This window comes from Pocillopora damicornis, chromosome 10 (assembly GCF_964200805.1).
Source record: "Pocillopora damicornis chromosome 10, jaPocDami1.2, whole genome shotgun sequence".
NCBI lineage: Eukaryota > Metazoa > Cnidaria > Anthozoa > Scleractinia > Pocilloporidae > Pocillopora > Pocillopora damicornis.
Genome location: NC_142679.1, coordinates 770,582 through 790,604, shown reverse-complemented (window position 1 = coordinate 790,604; position 20,023 = coordinate 770,582). Strand labels below are relative to the sequence as shown.

Below are 20,023 nucleotides of genomic sequence, written 5' to 3'. Positions count from 1 at the left end.
AAACACATATTGTGCGATCTGAGCATCATAACTTTTGACAATGCTAAACCCGGCTGCTGAACAATATTGCTCGATCGCTGACCTCGCTTCAAAATTGAACATACCAAGCAGATGTTCGGCATTTTCTGGATTCAGTTCCTTAAAGGCGCTTGTCATGAATGGGAATAAATAGCTGCCGTACTGAGCTGCAATTTTGGCATGACCACTCTGCTTCAGGCTAGCGTACATATTCCGAAACGCATTGGATTTGTCTGGGATCCAGTGCAGCACGTAGTTGCTGAAGATAATGTCGTAGGATTCTGAGCCCATACCAGGGAAGTTTGAAGAGCTCCCCTCGATAAACGAAAGATTGTCGATATTACTATGTGATTTTTTAGCAAGTTCAAGGCGTTCTTTGTCAGGATCAACACCCACAACCTTTCCACTGTTTCCAACAAGCTGAGCAAGATATGCAGACAGCTCTCCTGTGCCACAACCGAGGTCTAAGATCGTGTCTCCGGCTTGGGGTTGAACTTCGGTCTCTATGAACATTTTACCAGACTCGTTTTGCACAGTACGAGAGCTTTGCTTGTAACCCTCAGAGGCAGTGTTGATAGTCGATGAAACATAACAATTTTTCCGTTCCATGGCGCTCAGAATGTCGTAGTGGTCTTAAACGGTTCGACTTCACGAGAGAACCAAATTATCACTAAAACCTCGTAAACAACGCTGTCATTGAATATTAGCCACTTGGCATGGACCAATAGAAACGTCTGAAAGGTTTTTGGTGAGGCTCCAAAAATCTAAAAGATCTAGATCTAGATCTAGATCTAAAAAATGGTGTCTGGGATTTGTATTTTAACGCCTCGTGTTTTTTTATCATTTTTGTTTACCTTCAAAGTACCTTTTTTTGGGAGCTGTGGCACTGAATGAAACATTTAGATACATGGACGACCCGTAAGTTACTAGTGTTGTAGCCTACAAGCAGGTGCTCGTCATTGTTAACGCTTCGGCACCAGTGTTTCTTTGCCCGCGGGAAAGCTTAAAACCAGTGAGCCCGCGAGAGGTCTGCAAGGGACAGTCAAGAATTGATTATTAGTGCCAGATCCACGGCAAACCTCTCCCCGACTCGTTTCAAATTTTCACGGGACGGGGAACATCTGTCTTGCAATCAATCACGATAAAGAAACCGATAGTGGTATTGATAAAGCAGATCACAGACCAAAACATGAGTAAATTTTTGACAAAATGTTCAGGAATGATTAAATACTGATTGAGATTTTTAGATAAAATTTTAAATAAAAATGGGGAAAAATTCCCTTTTGATTTTTGTTCTCATCAGCATCAGACCAGGTTACACTTTTCCTTCAAACGTAATAACTTAATTTTCTGATTCTTGAGTTAACAGCTAGTTTCAAATTTGTCAGTATCGTCATCCTCATTATCAACGTCATGAACTTTTTAGCTCTACGTTTTTCTTTTCGGTTACGTTTCTTTTTGTATGGTCAAGAGAATAATGATTTTAATAATATATTTAGAAATTTGTGTGGAAGAATCAATTCGCATCCAATCCAAATGATCCCAACGAGCTAATTTGTTCTTATTTGCCGCTTGTAATTAATGTATGCTTTGCAAGCGGCGATCACATGGAGAGACACCCTGCCGGGATAAAAAGGCTGTTGCGCCATTTCTCTTCCAGCAAGATGCCCCTTGAAACATGCGATCGTCGACTGCAAAGGATTTGTCGAGTGCTACCTATTAATGAACACACCAACATTTCCGGCGTATCTCGCTGAACTGTTGTAGATGTTTAACGGTAATCCTTTTTGTTACACTAGGGTAGAAGACAAGGCATTCACTTAGTTAGCTCAACTGGCGTCCATGAAATTTCTGCCACTTTTTACTCGCGGGAAATATTTATCATATGACCAATTGTTAAGTGAAGGTAGTAAAGTGGCTCAAATAGTTGTCTTGCGAGCGTTTTCGAGAAGGCTCGCAAAACCAAACGTCATAACCATGCTGAGTATTTCAGTGAAAATTGTTTCCAATCTATTCCATCTTTCATCAAATTAAACAGCGTGTGCTTTCCATCTCAATCTGTCACAAAACCGATACAGGACTTACCAAAAAACTGAGTCAATAACAAAACTGAAGAATTTGTATTCAAATAAATAATCTTTCCATACACTCGTGATAATGTTACCACCGTGATATGCAGTGAGAAATCAGTATTTAAAATAAGCTACAATATAAATCGGCATCACACACGCCTAAATCAAAATTTCTTCGCATTCTAAATTTTAAAATTACGGTTAAATGGACATTATTCGGTGCGATTCTTTCAAGATGTAACATGGCTTGATGTCACAGTTACGCAAGATAACGTTAATAATCTTCCCTTCATATCGCAACTCCGATTCAGACAGGTCTTAAGTGGAGAGATCGCAAAAATAATCTCGAGAAACCCTTTCGAATTGTAATCTAGCCATTCAGAGCCATTTTCAATCGAGTGTCAAGACTAATTCGGGGTTACAATGGGTTTGTTTTACTAAGTTTAGTGTATGTTTATTAAAATTTGCGCCATCCTTTCAACCTTCAAAGATGCTCAAACAAACACAACTAGCGCTTTGGTGCTTTTATTTAATTCTTCGATCTGATTAAAAGGATTTTGGTTTTACGACACCCAATCGAAATGCGCTCTTTAATGGAAAGATTTCCTTTGGATTCTGACATACTGAGCTTTAACACTTCTGATGGGTACAAGCGCACTCCCTACTTAATAAGTTATTCGTTAAGGATAATAATATTTCAACATCTTTTTCGCTAATGAGCGAATCTAAGTATGTACTCATCTCCCAAGAGCCATACGGAGCGCAAAGATTGACTTTAAAGATTTCTGGTAACAATAACTCAAAGAAAGCCTAATGGAACGTAATTAGAGAAGAAAAAAAATGAAAATTGTGTTCTACAGAAGATCAAAATTACATCAGACTGTTTATGTGCTGCATTCTGACTTTCGACGACAAGAAGCAAAGTTTGTTATACTCCCCCGTTGTGTTGTTTAAGGAATTTTCGTAAAGACGACAGTATTGCATCTATACCTAACTTTTAAGAAGGGAAGTATCTAATTTACTTCAAAAGGAACTGGCTAAAGCTGAAAGTAGAACAATAGACCGTTGTGTCTTCGCAATTAACTAAGAAACCTACCGTACTAAACCCAGAAGTGAAAAAGTCTATTTAACCAAACCTTAGAACTTAAAAAGTTGATATAAACTCACTTAATTATCTCAGGGTGAGGGGGCGTTATCAGATGCGATTAATAACTCAAATTCCAATACAAATTACAATACATACTTTTAAAAAAAGAATTATTTTTGCCAACCACCTACTCAACGACAACACATGACCTATCAGTTCTTGGTAACTTCTCACATCAGTTGATACCAGACGTTATCTGTCCTTTCGGTTGGTATATCAAAATACTATTGGAGGGTTTGAAAAAGCCACTGTTTGGTGGCTCGCTTCAGAGCAATTTTCAGTTGAGTGTCAAAAAAAGAAAAGGAAACAGCATGTTCATGAATAGGGAAGACACACAGGAAATAAGATCAACGGGATCGTTAGCATGCTAACAGCGTAACGGACTCACAAACCAATTGGACGACGGTCGGCGAAACGTAAATGGCTTTTTCGCTTGTAAGGACAAATTGGATTGGCTTAGTAAAATTTTCAAAAATTTATCGCGTTTTTGACAGACAGATTTACAGATGAAATAGTTCGTTAAGGTCGGAACGCACCAAGCAACAAGTCGCGGCGACAAGACGAACAGACATCCCAGGGGTAAAAAAAAAAAAAAAGAATTCACTCAGATAAAAATAAGAGCAAAACATCAAATGCTATGCAAAAGGTTTACCGCAGTATTGTTACATACTTGAGTTAAATAGAGATATTTTTGTGTTTGAAAGCCTATAAAGTTTCTATTTCACGCATTGTTAAAACAAACTTATTTGAATTCCTGCGTATAATTACAGCAAGACTATCACTCTTATCGACTTGCTTTTCACCCTCATCGACTTGCTTTGAAAGCAATGCACACGGAAATCTGTAGCACCGACTTACTGCCCGGCGCATCCCGACCTTCACCTAATGCAAGCTTTCCTGTAAAGTTACAGCAGTTGATGACATTTGAAGGAAGAACCCAGCCAACACCGAGTCTTGATCCCATTTGATCTGGGTTTTACATAAGTTTCACGCTAAATACCGCTCAACACAGTTCACAAAATGGTCAGAAAAAAGATCAAAGGAAGGAAAAGCAGGGGTTACCCTTAACAAGTGGAAGGTCTCGGCGCGCTATTTGTCCTTCTCCTTATCCATAGGTTTTATTCTGAAGTAGCTGATGTCAAGGTAGTCACAGATATCCGTACCAAGAGCGAAGTTGTACCGTAGCTGTTCAAACAACACATGACCCTAGAATAGAGGGGTAAGACACAGTCAATGGAGAAGATGGGCAACGGACAATGGACAAGACACTTCAAGTGCTTCTCTCCAACCAGTATGAATGGGTGCCAGCAACTTGTCAGGAAATCCTGAGTACGATAGAAAGAGGAAAAGATGGGAGGGGAGGGGAGGGGTTGCGCGCGACGAATTCGCATTCTATCCATGAATGGCTAGTTCCAAGCGTTCAGTTGTAAAACAGCTCTGTAACAGTGAAGGGATGAAAGACGAGGGAGGTTTGGGCCGGGTCGCGTCAGCTTCTACCGCGCCGTCTTCAATTTCGCTCTTTTTTACTAACTGAGCGCTTGAAACATGTTCATGGAAAGTAACGATACCTCATACTAAAGAGAATTCCACAGCCTTGGGGCACACACAGCGAAGGACTGATCATACACTCACCCGTCATCACAAAAACAGTTTTGGATGAGTTTGGTAAAGGACAGCAAAATCCATTTCCCTGTTTTAAGATTCTGGTATAAAGCCTCGCCTATTTTTGTTGCGTGGCCAAAAGTATGGCGCCATTTCTAAAAGTTTGCACTCTTCACTTATTTTGTGGTTGCAATTTTCCCAATTTTTTTTTAAATAGAACATTTACATTGTGTTCGATTTAAAAATACAAGAAGACTCACCATCATACACCACAATAAAACGTATTCATCAATTGGGGAGCCATAATGAATATTAAGAATCTGAAGAATTCCTCCGATCATTGTGGAATCTTTAAATTCAACAGGACTCCGTGTCATACAACCAACCTATTGGCAGTGAAGAAAATGTTAATGAGGAATCTAAAAGATGAACAACTGAAAGATTCTAGGTAAAAATGTTCTTACAGTTTCAAAGTAATAATCTGCTTGCTAAGATCTGATCTAAGAACTGAAGGACAGTTGTGCCCTCTGATGCCAATACGCTTCTTTATGGGTTAGGTCTTCCCACTGTGTATTGAAACTGCTTGTTAAAAATTATATATGAAAAGATAATATGACCTCCATATTAGTCCCAGATAACAGACAACCCATAAATAACAAAGCCCTCAGGCATGCCCCAAATGCTAATAACACATTAAACGAGTGTATAGCTCTCTCTGCCCACTCATGTCCCCTTACAAAGAACTTTGCCTGTGCCCCTAATACTGGATACGACAAAAGTAACTAAGACACAACACAATCACATAGTAGTAACAAAAACACTCCCCACAATAGCACATACCACTAGTTTGATTGTAATCTTGGAACACGCCATTCCAAACGCCATGACGAATAGACATGGGTGCTTATGGAATACACTTGTGGAGGAGGTTGTTGCAGTAAGATAAGCCATGTATAACATTGCAGCAATAGGAAATAATGGTGATAAAACACTAGTGCCCTGAAAGACAAACACAACTAAGTGATTCTTTGTATGACAAGTAATTTAGAAAACAGGCACATGATTTTGCAACTTTTGCAGATAAATTGTAAGTTCTTAATTATATGTAGGTACAGATAAAATGTTTATTAATGGTTACCAAAGTCATTGGTTTTCAAAACTCCTTGAGATTTCTGTGCACAGTACAGTTCAGTAGCAATTTCCAGTCTCCCTTTCAACAAATATTTTTACCCACTGAAACATTTAACATCACATTTCGACTTCTTAATAGTATGACATTTCTGAATCAACAAAAACTTGGAAAAAGGACAATTGATTGCTAATTACCACAACTGAAAAGGCAAGATTTAAATCTAGATGACCCAGGAAAGTTACTTTAGAATCAGAATTGCATTGTTGTTCATACATACAGCAACTATACCCTTGTCAAGCAAGTGCAGTTCTTGGAAATTACATGCATGCTCCATGTTAAGGGTGGGGGAGAAACACTTGCAATCATTTTACTATAAGTACACTACTCACTGAGCACTTACCAGCTACAACAGTAAGGCAAATTGCATGATGTTAAAAAAAACTTACAGCAACTGTTGATCCATTTTTCCCTTTTCCACCTTCATATATTTGGAGAAATATTGATGAAAGATTGTAAATTGTTCCACACAGGGTACCCCCGAAGATAACATCCTTGTATGTGACACTGAAGTAAGGAACCTGCACATTATCAAAAATCAGGGAACTCAACAATTGATTCTTTAACCCAACAACGTGTAGAGAAAAAAGAAGTACACTAATTTTATATAAAAGTACAAATAATACAGAAAGGGGAAATATGGACTGAAGAAGCCATCCACTCATACAGGCAGGGATTTATTTTCCTGCAAGGCAGTCAGCTCTGTTTCCTAAGTGTCTGCCAGGTAGAGCCCTGAACAAGCCACTTTTCAACTCAGTTCCTTAAAGGCCACATTTTGGGTTGATGACACCTGTTCATTATCATCTCCTGGTATTTCCTTTTCACAAATGTGTACATCAACCCTTTCACTTCCAAGATATCAATGGTACTTCTCCTTACTGTCTGCCTTACAATTCTCAATATGGTTTTGAGAATTTGGTATTGGATCACCTTAAAATCCCCTAATTCATATTTTTCTTCATTCTCATAACATGTCTGCTTGATATGTGGGAAGAAATTCTGTTTTGGTCACTCATCAACAATCCTAGTACAGTTCATGATTACCTTGGATGACTACATACATTCAAAAAATACAGATGTATACAGCTTGTCAATAAATGCCCAACATTAGTCATGTGACATATTAGAATTGTAGCAGCAGGCCTACCTGCTGGGACCATACTTGAACACCAAAGATTCCAGACACCATGAATATACCCATACCAGCAACTTGGATCTCTGTTACATCCACACTGAAATTTCAACACGCCAAAATATTATTAACTTTGCGTCATGTACATGCAAGTGTATGACTGTGTAACTCTAGTTTGGTTAACTTTCCAATAATGAGACCTTTCACCCACTGGTACTTCCTTTAGAGAAAAGCCAGGCCTGCTATAGGAGTTTACATCTTTAGGGGTGGAGTTTCTCTTAAATCAGTAATGTGAAAAGCTAATACTTTCTCCTGCAGTTGAAACAGAAGTAAAAATTTTATTCACTTACGTTCCAAACTTTATAGTACCAGAGACATATGCTTGCCAGTGAGCACAATAAAACATGAAGGTTGCCGTGAATGTTATGAAGAACATCCAGCTAGGGTGTGTCCCAAGCTCTACTGCAACACTGATAGCCAACATCATTATCACCATGGAAACAGAGTCACAGCCATGATCTACTAATTCTCCTAATGGTGAAGCACTTTTTGTACGTCTTGCTTGTTTACCATCAACTGCATCAAGAGACTGATATGCAAACAGTCCCAGAGCACTCAAGAAAAAGGCCCACCAAGGTGCCTGTGGAAATAAAGAATATCAACCATCATAAATATGGCTATATGCAAATATTGATGGTAATCAATGTCCAGGTTAAAAATCTTGGTATTTTTGTGTCATTAAAAGGTTCAGTAACAGATGTGTGTGTAACACATGTGCATCCTTACATGAGAGATTTACCTAAGCGATCCAAATGCAAGTTAACCCTTTAACTCCCAAGATCTCATTAGTATTTCTCCTTACTGTCTACCATACAATTCATATGATGTTAGTTTTGAGAATTTGGAATTGAATCAACCAATAATCACCTAACTGATATTCTTCTTTATTCTCATTACTTGTATGCTTGACGTTGTACTGATAGTGTAAGGAGAAATTCTGTCTAGGTCACTAGCGGGACTTAAATGGTTAAACCACAAGTAGTTGTCAAACTACACTTGAGCTCCATCTAGACACCAAATGCTTACATGTATCAATGTCTAATTTGATCTACAATTTAGATCTCCTCTACATATGGATACATAACTGATAAATAAACTTTGCTCTCTCTCCACTTGATTATGTGATACCCATCATTCAACAACAACAACAACTACAACAACAAATATCATGTCAGGTCATCTTTGAAAGGTTAATAAAATGTTTTCACTATAAAAAGTTCACCTGGTTTTAAGCAAATGCATGGATGATACATTGGTTTAATTTAATGAGGGCTAAATAAAATAATAACTTACTAAAAAGCTAGATAATGAAAATTAAAATGTCACAGCTGGATGCATTACTGCGTAAAATACAGCGTTTAATTAAATACATTTACTAATTCCCTTTAATAGACAATATCACGGTTTAATGACACACACGAACAATTTGTTGGTAGAGTTTCCTTTAGAAATTCGTGAACGTTCCAAGTTTGATTGACTGATGGGACCGCGAATAAATTAGTCTCACACAAATGATTTATGCTAAGCCGGCAATTCAAACTAAACAATCATTCTATCAGTAAACATTTACTATCAAAGCACGCTATTAAAGTTCCAGAGCTTAGCTAAATACAGGCTTAACACGACAAATTCATTGCTTTCGTGTAAATTCATTGCTGTGAGCAATTGAGATCTTGAAGCTGAAGTTATGTTATCAGTTCTAGTTTGGAAAAGAATGTTTTTATTGAATCCAATTACAAGCTAAAATGAATGAAACAGAACAAAACATGTATTATTCACCAACAGGACTCGCTTCAAACACCGCGATTATCTAAAGCCTGAACAAACTGAAACGGAAAGTTATCTTTTATTTTACATCATATCTTACCTCTCCTTTGGCTTGAGGACAATACCACATTAAAATAAGGGAGGTGACTACATTGATGACTAATCCTGAGATTGTAATGGTGTTTGGAGCTAGCCACAGAGGAAGTTGTTCCACAAGCCATCGCCAGTAAACTTGGAAGCAAGGGTCTAGAATCGATACACATTGCGCGCTGTATTTGTGCTCTGAAAGGCGTTTTAACTGAGCCTCGTTCAAAACCGAATTCATTGTGACACGTCCTGGCTCACTAAAATTTCCTCCGATTCAATTCGTAGCCAAAGGGAAGATTTGAAGACCACCAAAGCCACGTAAATATAACATTCAGTGATACCAAATGTAAATGCATTAGTCCGTGACTAGTTTCATTCTTCGAAGACCGAAGGCCAGGTCACATTTCCATTACTGGCGCGGGCGCTAAGAGAACCGGAAGTTAGTGTTCGTTTCCGGTAAGCTTGATCAAGAGACAGTTAACATCTGACAACTTACATTCAAGAAAATTGGATACAATTCAGTTTCATTTTAACGTCGTTGATTATAATTTCAGCTTACGAAGACAGAAAAAAAACTTTTATCGATTTGAGATGAATATTTCCTTTAGATGAACGTCAAGGAGTCAGAAGTTTCCGTTACGTACATGCAAATAGGTTTTCAGGTTTTTTGTTATGCAAAGTATTGCACTAACTTTTACGAACAATTTGCATACTGTTCATAGAGTAAGTTTATAGTGATTGTTTAAAATAATGCCTTCAAACTGCTGATAAAGCCCGGTTATTTAACCGTAAATCAAGACTGAAACGCCATTTTTGAAGGGCAGGTGAGAATTTTTGCATTACGGAAGTATTATCTATAACTAAGATCGATTTGATAACCTAAGAACATTTCCAGGGATAGTAAACTCAATTTACGGAGCGAGCCTTGATTTAAACAACGTTCTTTCGGTTTTTCACTCTCATCGAAAATCCGGTCATTAATCTCTTAATAGGGAGGAAACTAAGAAGTTCTTCAGACATAAGACTTCTTTCGGTTGTTTGGGTAATCGTTTGAAATCGCAAATTATCTCTCATGACCTGAGTAGCCTCTGCTATTACATAGCAAAGTAACCTCCTAATGAGACAGAGTGGAGGTAACTGATTACAGAAATTTGAGAAAGGAAAACTAGAGATTTACTCAATTAACGATTAGGACAACAATGCTGGTTTCGATCGGTCTCTGATTGTTTTTTTAAGCTGCTTAGAGTTTTAAGCACAAGGTTATAAATCATTAATATTTTCTTCTTATTGAATTTCAAATGTACAGGCTGTTTGTTCGTTCTTAGGTTGAAAATAGCCAAAATGTAATTTTTTTTCAAATTTACGTCAATTGTGTTTCACAGGTTTGCTTCCAATATCAGGGCGTGAAATTGCGCCTAATACAGGCGCCAATGCGACTAAATTTTTCACTTTGGCGACCAAATCCTGGAAATTAGTCGCCAAATTGGCGACTAGAATGTTTCATCATAACCTTACCAAGAGATATAGTGAATTAAAAAGATTTGCAAAGATAAATCCGCGGCGAACTTCCTCGTTAAGTTTGTTTCCAAAACGCAACACATGCATCTCGATCAATAACTAGACGCCATCTTGGATTTAGGTGAGCTTTAAAGTTGTATATCGTCCATCCTAGTGTCCACTTTGTAGCACGTTAAAGATCTTTCCCAAGTTTAATTTTGGAGGGTCTATCTAGAACGCCGACGGCTTAAAAAAGGTTTTGTTTGTCTTTGAAAATGGCGACCAACTTTTTTCCACTTGGCTACCACTTTGAAGAATTTAGGAGCCAAGTGGCAATCGGAAAAAAAAATTAATTTCACGCCCTGAATATGTTTGTCAAGTGAACCTTTTGCCTATAGCCTAGATGCCAATTCCCCTCTAGTAGATCTGAGATAAACATGGCGGACAACATCAGACGAATTCTCGCTGGAGATGTCACGAATCTACCGCGAAAGGAATCCAATATAGTCCGAATATTTACAAGCTCGACCTTCACAGGTAATCCTTTTGATTAAATATAGGAGCTTGAAACATTATGAACAAGTCATAGAGAGTTTTTATACACCCGCAGTTTTCCCTGTTCTGAATCAGCTATCACGTGACCCTGCTCAAATAAAGATGTATCCCGCTCAAGGTACAAATATGGCCAGGTTTTGCACGTGATCGGGACGTGTTTGAAGAGGGTGGTGTGATTGTGGCGTGATACTTTTAAAGCTCTCTTCTTTGAACTTCTTGTTCCCTGGTTCTCTTACAGTCCAGGTCGATCGCAGTCACACATTCTCTTTCTTCCCTACTTCCTTCCCTAACGGGGAGGGGAGAGAAATGAAATACCATCCTAAGCACTCATGTTTAGCTTGTCTTCCGGATATTCATATATACTGGTCCCTCGGGTAATGGTCAGTTTTGTTTTGCTTTCGAGTCTCAGGAAACCAAAACTAACTGTTTCCCATGGAAGCAGACATTCAGTGTATATATATATAATATTCAGAATGAATGATTGAAATGTTCAAAGTTCCTATTGAATATGGATAAAAACTTTCCTCCTGACTCGGCTCATAATTAATGTTTATCTTCAGATACCACGGAAGAGAGAAATCGCCTCATAAGGGATGTGTATCCGAGCCTGCGGACTTTCTGTCAGCAACGAGGATTAGAATTTCAAGTGGTGGACATGAGGTGGGGCGTGCGAGATGAGGCTACCGCTGACCACAAAACCAACGAGCTGTGCATGCAGGAGATCAAGAACTGTCAAAGACTCACGCCTGGGCCAAATTTTGTGGTAAGTTTACATTTTTGAAAGAACCAAAGAGTTATTTTGATATCGTGTTATCATAGGTTTACATTTAGTGTAAAGGTTCCATTGTTTTTTTTTACGGGATAATTCGACTAATGAATTCAATTCAGTGTCTTTTAGGCGACAAATATGGCTATCGACCATTTCCTCACAAAATCAAAGCAACTGAGTTTGAGGTCCTGCTAGAAGTGGCTCGAGAAACTTACGACCAGCCTGAACATATTGATTTACTTCTGGAATGGTTCTGGAAGGTAAAATGACTTTGAGCTCATTTATATGAATTCTCTGAACTCCATGTCCATCACTTGTAAGAGCTGGGGCACGTTTCCTTTAAAGGTTTAACCCGGAAATAATTATCTGTCAAGGAAGAGAACACTGAGACTAAAAAGGACGTTAGGGTGAATCCATTCATTTTTTAAGGGGTCCAATGCAGTCCTGTAGTTGGAAGAATTTTGGTCTCAGACAAGTCGTAAAAATACCCAGGGGAATAGGGAGGGTATGGACCCTCCATATGGATCCTTCATTAGGATAAGGATGGTTAAAAATAGCGGACATGAACAAGGATTAGTAAAGGCAAATGCTATCCTTGAGTTTTTTAAGATTGACAAACATTGCTGTACACTTTTTTGTATTTTTTAAAAAAATTTTTTTATAAGGAGTGAACAATTCCTACCTTTTGACTTACAGGACACAAACGCCATCCCAGCAGAATACGTCCTTCAGCCGATCACTTATCATTTTCCTCACTACACTGACTTAAGTGAGGCGAATGAGGAGCTGAACAGGCAGGAGAGGGACCAGTGGTGGAAGATCTTCCAGTCGTTTCAGAGAATTTTCAAATGGACAGCAAGGATCGCCACAGAAAGGAGGAAAATTACATTGCAACAAGCTCACAAGTATTTCAGCTCAGGTGCGGACGCATCATATACAGACATCTCACTTTTTATAAATAACATGTGGCCACCACTGATATCAGAAGATTGGGCATATACCGCGGGCCATTTTATAGTGCTGTTTGTGCGTGACATTTTAAGATGAACGCCAACTTGGATTTGTCACCAATTGAAATTGTAGTTATCCAAAACAAACCGCATTAAAAGTAGAGTAATGCAACAGAGCGAGCCAAATTAATGTTTTGGAGCTTTCAAATTTCATTGAAAGTGTATGCGCCAAAATAGAATTTAAAGCCAACAAAACCTACAAGATAAAGTTTCGGTTTTGATTTTTTTCGGTTTCAAAAGACAGCGAGTCCCGTTAAACTCTAGTTTCTAATGATGTAATCTTTACCATCATATTTTAGTGACCGAGAAAGAAATTGAACATGGTATTCTTGGTTCTTCAAGCCCTGACGACCAAACTCTTTGCTACATACGCCACATCTCGGATATCCAAGTAAATCTTACCGACCAGAATTCCCGAAAGTATACCGACGTTTCCGAAGGGGAACATGACCTCGAAGCACAAGACCTCCTGATCAAATTGAAACGTGACCGTTTGCTTCAGAGGCTTGGGGAGAACAACATCACCCGCTTTGAAATTCCTTGGAGCAACGGGGGAATAAATGTTTCAGACAGAATGCACGAACAATACCTAAACAATTTCTGTCACAAGTTTGAATCAGATGTTCAGAGATTGATCAATAAGAGCTTACAAAATGCGGTAAGAGAAAAAGCGATGGAGTCCAGCTTGTACAAAGAGGTTCTGCATCATGCTTGGTTTTGCCAAGACAAGTGCGAAGCATTTAGAGGTCGGGAGGATGTTCTTCAGAAGATACGAACGTCATTGAAAGACTTTGAAAAGATCGAGCCTTTGGTAATTTATGGTTCGTCAGGCTCTGGTAAAACGTCCATTATGGCTGTTGTCGCTAAGTCGGCAAGGCAGTGGCTCGGAGATGGCACCGTATGTGTTTTCCGTTTTCTCGGTACTTCCCCTGACAGTTCATCGATTCGATTCACAATAACAAGTATATGCCTCCAAATATGTGAAGTATACAGTTTAGAGGCACCAAAGGGCGATATTTTAGAAGATTTTTCTCAATTAGTACGATTTTTTCACGGTCTTGTCACTCGTTTGCCTGTCAGTGCTGCTAAGCCATTGGTTCTTATCTTGGATTCGATAGACCAGTTGTCTGCAACAAACAATGCTCATTTAATGAACTGGCTCCCCAAAAAGGGCCCACAGTTTATCAAGATTGTAATTTCGGTACTACCAAATTATCACCAAATTCTATCAAATCTGCGCCGAAGTCTTCCCATAGGGAGATGTTACATTGAAGTCCCATTCCTCACCATCGAAATGGGCAAGGAGATTTTAGAAGCCTGGCTCCAAGGAATTGGGAGAACCTTGACACAGGAACAATTCGAGTTGGTCTTATCAAGTTTCGCCAAATGCCCTCAACCTTTGTTTCTTAAGCTGATATTCACAGAGGCATCAAGATGGGATTCTTATACAGATGTCACTGGGCTGGATCTTGGAGGTGATGTTCGCCAAGCCATTCAACTTCTGTTCCAACGCCTGGAACGAAAACACGGCAAGACACTCACTTCGCGCGCCCTTTGTTACATTACAGCTGGTAGAAATGGTATCACTGCAAACGAGCTAGAAGATGTGTTGTCACTGGACGATGACGTCATAGACGACGTTTATCAGTATTGGGATCCTCCTGTTGAAGGTGTTGTCCGCTTGCCGAACCTATTGTGGGCACGTATACGTCATGACATCGAAGAATTCTTGACAGAGCGACAGGCAGATGGAAAAACTGTTATCGCCTGGTACCATCGACAGTTCTGGGAGGCTGCACAGAGCCATTACTTGTCAAAACCCGACGAGAAGCAGGCCAGACATTTATTACTCGCAGAGTATTTTGAAGGTATGATTTCGGTGACACTTAATTATCCAAGGTCACGTAAATCAATCAAATGTAAGAAAACAAGCCTAGATTCTTATTAAATGTAATTGTACTAGCCAGTGCTTGGGATCAAAACAAAGAAGGTGACAAACAATTGAGATGAACTTTACTTCGTCCTCCTGAATGAGCACGGACTTCTGTCAAGGAATGAGGAATAAGTTATCTTCATCTAAACAAACGATTGCACAGCATGAAGACTTAAACCATGCATTCGCTTCAACTATTTCCCTTTCTTTTTCAGGAAGATGGGGCGGAGGCCGTAAGAAGCGCATCACCCTGACGCACAGAAAGAAAACACTGCCTGACGCAGACAGACAAGTCTCCAGTCAGCCTCTCATGTTTAGTAAGAGTGTGTTTAACTTGAGGAAGCTGAGCGAAATGCCAATTCATCTCATTTACTCTGGTCTCAGTGACAGATTGGCCAGTGAAGTGTTGTTCAATTTTCAGTGGATCTACGGAAAAGTGCGTGGTCAGTCTCTGAGTGAGGTCTTAGAGGATTACGTCGTTGCTTTGGAAGTGAGGCCTGACCTGGATGTAAGGTGGGAATAATTGCTTGAAATTTATTATGCTCACAAGTACTAATAATGGAAAGTTATTAAGAGGAGATGAATCTCTCATGTCTGCATCCACTGTAGTCCACTGTAGACTGACATTTTAATAACCTGAGCAGAAGGAGTTATCCAAGTCACGTAAGGAGTTGTTAGTCATTGGAATGTTAAAAGTCGGGTTCCTTGAGGATGGTCCGTCAGTTTTGTCATGGTTCTGTATGTACAGGCTGTTTGATATGTTGAAGTGAAATGCGTTTATCAAAATTACACCAATTAAGTGATTGGATTCGGCTAAAAAATCTGATGGAAAGTTACTTCATATCAAAAACGGGGAGAAACATTCCTGACGGGGAGAGGAGGAATGAGTTGTGCGGCGTATGAATCACTTGCTTACTTCAACACTTCTTAAACGAAGATTTGAACCCGATTGAAGTTTTAACAGTTAGATGAAAACCATCCTAACTTAGTTTTTATTATCATGTTAAGGTTTGTTCATGACACACTCATCTTGGCATGGAGCAACATCAAGCAGGATGTGGATTGCCTGGCGACTCAGCTTCTAGGAAGACTCCTCACCTTCAGAGAGCAATTTCCACGCATCGCCGATCTTATTACGCAATGTTACTGCTGGTGTGATGCACAGCGGTCTCCTCTCTTTATTCCCCAATGCGCCTGCCTAATCTCAGCCGGTGGACCGCTAAAAACCAATTTGCGCGGGCACGAGCAAAGAGTAAACGAAATCGCCGTCACAAGGGACGATAAATTTATTGTCACTTCAGGCGAGGATTCGCTCATCAATGTGTGGAACAGCAGTAATCTGGATTGCCTTCACACACTAAAAATGGCAGACAAAGGGCCAAGTTGCCTTGTTTTATCCTTAGATGATAAGTACGTCATTGGCTCTGCCATCGCGAGCATAGGAGTATGGGACATCGATTCGGGGGAAGCTGTACAGCGGTTTCACAATGAAGGGGTAGTCACGTGTTTAGCGACTGGTTTCGACGGGGCTTATGTTGTTACGGGCGGAGATGATGGGATTGTTCGAGTGTGGAAGACATTCTCTGGAACGAAGGAGAAAACCCTAAGCGGCCATGAAGGTAAGTAGAACAAAGTAGAAATTAGATACCAACAAAATTTGCATCTACCTATAATTAATTAGGAAATATATTCTTAACTTGAGTTCGTGACATTTATAACAGGTTTGCCTCGTCGCTGTTATTCCTGTGCCCAGTGATTAATAAGCCATGCATTAATGTTGATGAGTTTCTCGGTATAAAATGTGTCGTTTTATTTTTCAATATTTCTTTCCCTACGGTTCATGGAAGATCAGACGTGAACTGGCCTCGAATAAGGAACATGATTCGAGTTGTTTGCTTTGTTTTTGTTTTTTTTTCTATTTAGGACCAATCAACGCTATCGCTATATCACCGAATGATGAAATCATCACTGGCTCCAATGATAGCACGCTAAGGGTGTGGTCGCTCAGCTCTGGAGAATGCCAGGCCGTGTATGACGGTCATATGAGCTCTGTTCTCTGCCTGGTGTTAACATGTGATGGAGAAAGCGTCATATCTGGCTCGGAAGACAAAACTGTCAAAGCCTTGCATCTAAAGACGAAGAGTTGTGCTACCTTTAAAGGCCATTCAGGTAAGTTGAAGAAAAACTCATAGTAGTTAGTGGCATGAAGGGTTGTACAAATGAAACTCCAGTTCAGTAACAAGGGCCTATTCCAGAACCCGGTTGTTAGCCTTGTGTCCAACTTTGAGCCTAGAGGATCGATAGATCAAGTTTTCTCATCGTCTCTCCTCTTTGACTTGTACGACTTGGGCAGCCCAATTGGAAATGATCATCTCGTAGGCAAAACTCCTGTGGCCAATGAGGCAAAAAGTAGGCTAAAGACAGAAACAATGTTGTCCTTAGGGTAGTTGGACAACTTTCATCGTGTCGTCAATGAAGATGGTAGAGAGAAACCTAGGCTCTCGGTCATCTACATCAAAACCCGCTGTGAACATTTGATTTTCTGCACTCTTGCCTTAATGTCACTCGAGCAGTATGCATAAATTAAAGAGTAGCGGCCTCCCAAAGTGAACTTATTGTACTACGCCTAAAGCTTTACTATCCAATCGCAGGCTTGGTGAAATGTCTTGCTTGTATGAAGGATGGCCGGCGAATTGTATCTGGATCAAAGGATGAGTCACTGAAGATCTGGGACCTAGTCACTTTGCAATGTTGTGTCACTCTGAAAGGTCACTCAAACGCTATCTGGCGTGTGGCAGTTGCCTCGGATGACAGTTTTATTGTATCTGCTTCTAAGGATGACACGTTAAAAGTGAGTGGGACTGTTTCACCATCCATTGAGAGATTGGAGGTTTTCCACCTCACAAGCTGCATCATGGAGAGAGTTTAAGCTGCTCCTCCTTTGGACTTTGAATAAGAGTTGTGATAAGTGTTGTGTTGTCCAGTGTCTAGATTTTTTCTTTCTTTTCATAAAACAAGAGGCATTTGCAGGATTCCTATGTATCAGTTGCCACTGCTGTCTATGTTACTCTTGGAAGCAGAGTCGCTGCAAGCAAACTTAAATATAACTTAATAAAGCTAAATTAAAAGCCGTGAACGATATCTAATTTTGTTTAGGCTTATCTCGCGCTGCTCTTGGGTATTCGCTGGTTTTCCTTATTCAGCTCTTAGAATTGTCCCCTGTCAAATCAGCAAGCCAACGGTCTTGTGCATTAAGAACTCACATATACAATGCATAAACAGATCATGTCTTAGTAAAGTGTGATACGTTTTTCTTTGTCTCTCTCGAGGTCTGGAATCCAGCCACAGGTGAATGCCAACAGACACTGATTGGGCACTCATCTTGGATATCCTGCGTTTCCATAACAACGGATTGCAAAACAATAATTTCCGGATCAAATGACAAAAACGTCAAACTTTGGTATGCCGCGGGAAATGAGCATGCGTGTGACATTTCCACAGTTGGTGATCGCATCCTTCATCGTGCTAATCTGCCTGAATGTGTTGCCATTACAACAGACGGGCATTGGGGGCTCTCTGGCTCAAAGAATGACTCTTTAAAGCTTTGGGATATCTCTAGCACCAGGTGTATCAAGAGTGTCTCTAGTTCAATTGCATGCATCTTCGCATTGCACAACTCCACCCGAGTGGTAACTGGCATGCACAATGGAGAGATCACCATTTGGAACTGCAGCACTCTGCAGGTCGAGAAAACGTTTAAAGTTCACCAGGGCAGTGTGGTATCGATAAAAGTATCCAAAGATGATAGCTTTGTTGTGTCAGCATCGAGTGACAACACGGTAGGTCTCACCCAAATTAGTGAAGGCCATGCAGGGCAACTTGCTGGCCATTCAGACGCTGTGCTATGTGTATCTCTTTTGAGTGGAGAAGATTATGCCATCTCAGGATCCAAAGATAAAACTGTCCGTTTGTGGAACTTGAAAACAATGAATTGCGAGAGGTCCTTTGAGGGACATACTGGGCCTGTCGGCTGCCTGGCATCAACGACTGACAACAAGAACATCGTATCAGGCTCCGAGGACTTCAAACTCAAGGTTTGGAGCATTCAAAACGGAGACTGCTTGCATACTTTAGAAGGTCATAACGCCTCTATCAAATGTATAGCAATCACCGAAGACAATCTATTTGCTGTTGCTGGCTCCCACGAAGGAAAAGAGCAGCTTTTATTATGGAACTTAAAGACGGGGGACCGCGCGAAAAGCTTCATCGGACACATCCATGCTGTGATGCACCTCAAGGTTCTTCCACGAGACATGATGGTGACAAGCTCTCGAGATGGTACCATAAAACTTTGGAACATTGTCCGTGGAAAAATGATCAACTCTTTCGATTTTCAGTCGCAAGTGAAGTACTTTGTCCTTCATCCAGTTGATGGTGGTTACTCAGTGATGCTGGCCACGCAGTCTGGTACGGTCTCTATTTTGAAGCTCCAGCTCAGTAAAGAGGTTATCGAAGAAAGTTCAGCAATGCCGACACACAATGTTCCCGATACACTCGACGAGGAAAGCTCTGCTACAAAAGCAACACCTTACGAGGAAGCTCGTTGTTCCTTCTGCGGAAACACCAATTGCTGCCGACATTGCGCCCTCATGTGATTTAACAGAACAAGCCAGAATGTAGCTCTGGAATACAAAGTTTCGTAGTGACACTGAAAGTAACTATGAATACAACATACAATATTTTTTACTTAAGTGAAACCGGCCTAAGAAGCATCAAAATGCAATTCTCTGGTCATGCTCTAGAAGCGTCATTTGGCGTAAGCTTCTTGGCAAAATGAAGCTATCCTAGCTGAATCAAAGGTCTTTGAAAGAAATTTTTATAGCAAAAACAGTGTTAACAAAAGCCTTAAGTCGTTTTAGGACAAATTTATTTCTTAATTCGCACTCTGAAACAGCCAAAGTCTAACAGGCGCACAAGTCTTAAAGTAATAAGTAAAACCAAGCATTGGAAGTCCCTTTCATACTGTGTTAAATGATAAAATTACAATTATAGTTAATCTACAATATCGTAAGGGTTTCCTTGTATTGGTGTCGAAAAAAAAGGAATGGAAATATTATATCATTTTAAGTCATTTAATGCAAATTATAAAAAAGGGCAGGTTGATTACTTCTTACTCCTTCTTGGT

At 39.9% G+C, this 20,023-nt stretch overlaps 2 protein-coding genes across 5 annotated transcripts; one reads left to right on the top strand and one right to left on the bottom strand.

Moving 5' to 3' along the window:
- Positions 1–2,113: 2,113 nt before the first annotated feature.
- On the bottom strand, positions 2,114–9,460 carry LOC113667768 (cholinephosphotransferase 1). Its single transcript, XM_027183623.2, has 7 exons — positions 9,088–9,460; positions 7,511–7,800; positions 7,176–7,260; positions 6,418–6,549; positions 5,680–5,838; positions 5,100–5,225; positions 2,114–4,443 (listed from the first exon to the last, which is right to left on the bottom strand). Exons 1-7 carry the CDS (start codon positions 9,310–9,312, stop codon positions 4,327–4,329), a joined length of 1,134 nt encoding a protein of 377 aa, XP_027039424.2. The 5' UTR covers positions 9,313–9,460; the 3' UTR covers positions 2,114–4,326.
- Positions 9,461–9,758: 298 nt separating this feature from the next.
- LOC113667713 (NACHT domain- and WD repeat-containing protein 1) lies at positions 9,759–20,004 on the top strand. 4 transcript variants are annotated; one of them, XM_089184667.1, is made up of 11 exons: positions 9,759–9,898; positions 10,996–11,108; positions 11,687–11,889; positions 12,025–12,155; positions 12,592–12,814; positions 13,205–14,773; positions 15,054–15,351; positions 15,847–16,457; positions 16,762–17,007; positions 17,490–17,689; positions 18,168–20,004. In XM_089184667.1, the coding sequence occupies exons 6-11, from the start codon at positions 13,480–13,482 to the stop codon at positions 19,491–19,493; spliced, it is 3,975 nt and encodes a 1,324-aa protein (XP_089040793.1). In that variant the 5' UTR covers positions 9,759–9,898; positions 10,996–11,108; positions 11,687–11,889; positions 12,025–12,155; positions 12,592–12,814; positions 13,205–13,479; the 3' UTR covers positions 19,494–20,004. The 4 variants fall into 4 exon arrangements, with proteins under 4 accessions (XP_089040793.1, XP_089040792.1, XP_027039369.2 ...); XM_089184666.1 differs by having other exon boundaries at positions 12,015–12,155; XM_027183568.2 differs by having other exon boundaries at positions 9,771–9,898; positions 10,970–11,108; positions 12,015–12,155.
- Positions 20,005–20,023: the final 19 nt, after the last annotated feature.

Coding starts and splice junctions, on each gene's coding strand:
- LOC113667768 (XM_027183623.2), bottom strand. CDS start 9,312: ATGAATTCGGTTTTGAACGAGGCTCAGTTAAAACGCCTTTCAGAGCAC. Junction 7,801..9,087: donor GTCCTCAAGCCAAAGGAGAG/GTAAGATATGAT, acceptor TTATTTCCACAG/GCACCTTGGTGGGCCTTTTT. Junction 6,550..7,175: donor TTCAAGTATGGTCCCAGCAG/GTAGGCCTGCTG, acceptor GATAATGTGCAG/GTTCCTTACTTCAGTGTCAC.
- LOC113667713 (XM_089184666.1), top strand. CDS start 11,009: ATGGCGGACAACATCAGACGAATTCTCGCTGGAGATGTCACGAATCTA. Junction 11,890..12,014: donor CGCCTGGGCCAAATTTTGTG/GTAAGTTTACAT, acceptor AATTCAATTCAG/TGTCTTTTAGGCGACAAATA. Junction 16,458..16,761: donor AACCCTAAGCGGCCATGAAG/GTAAGTAGAACA, acceptor TTTTCTATTTAG/GACCAATCAACGCTATCGCT.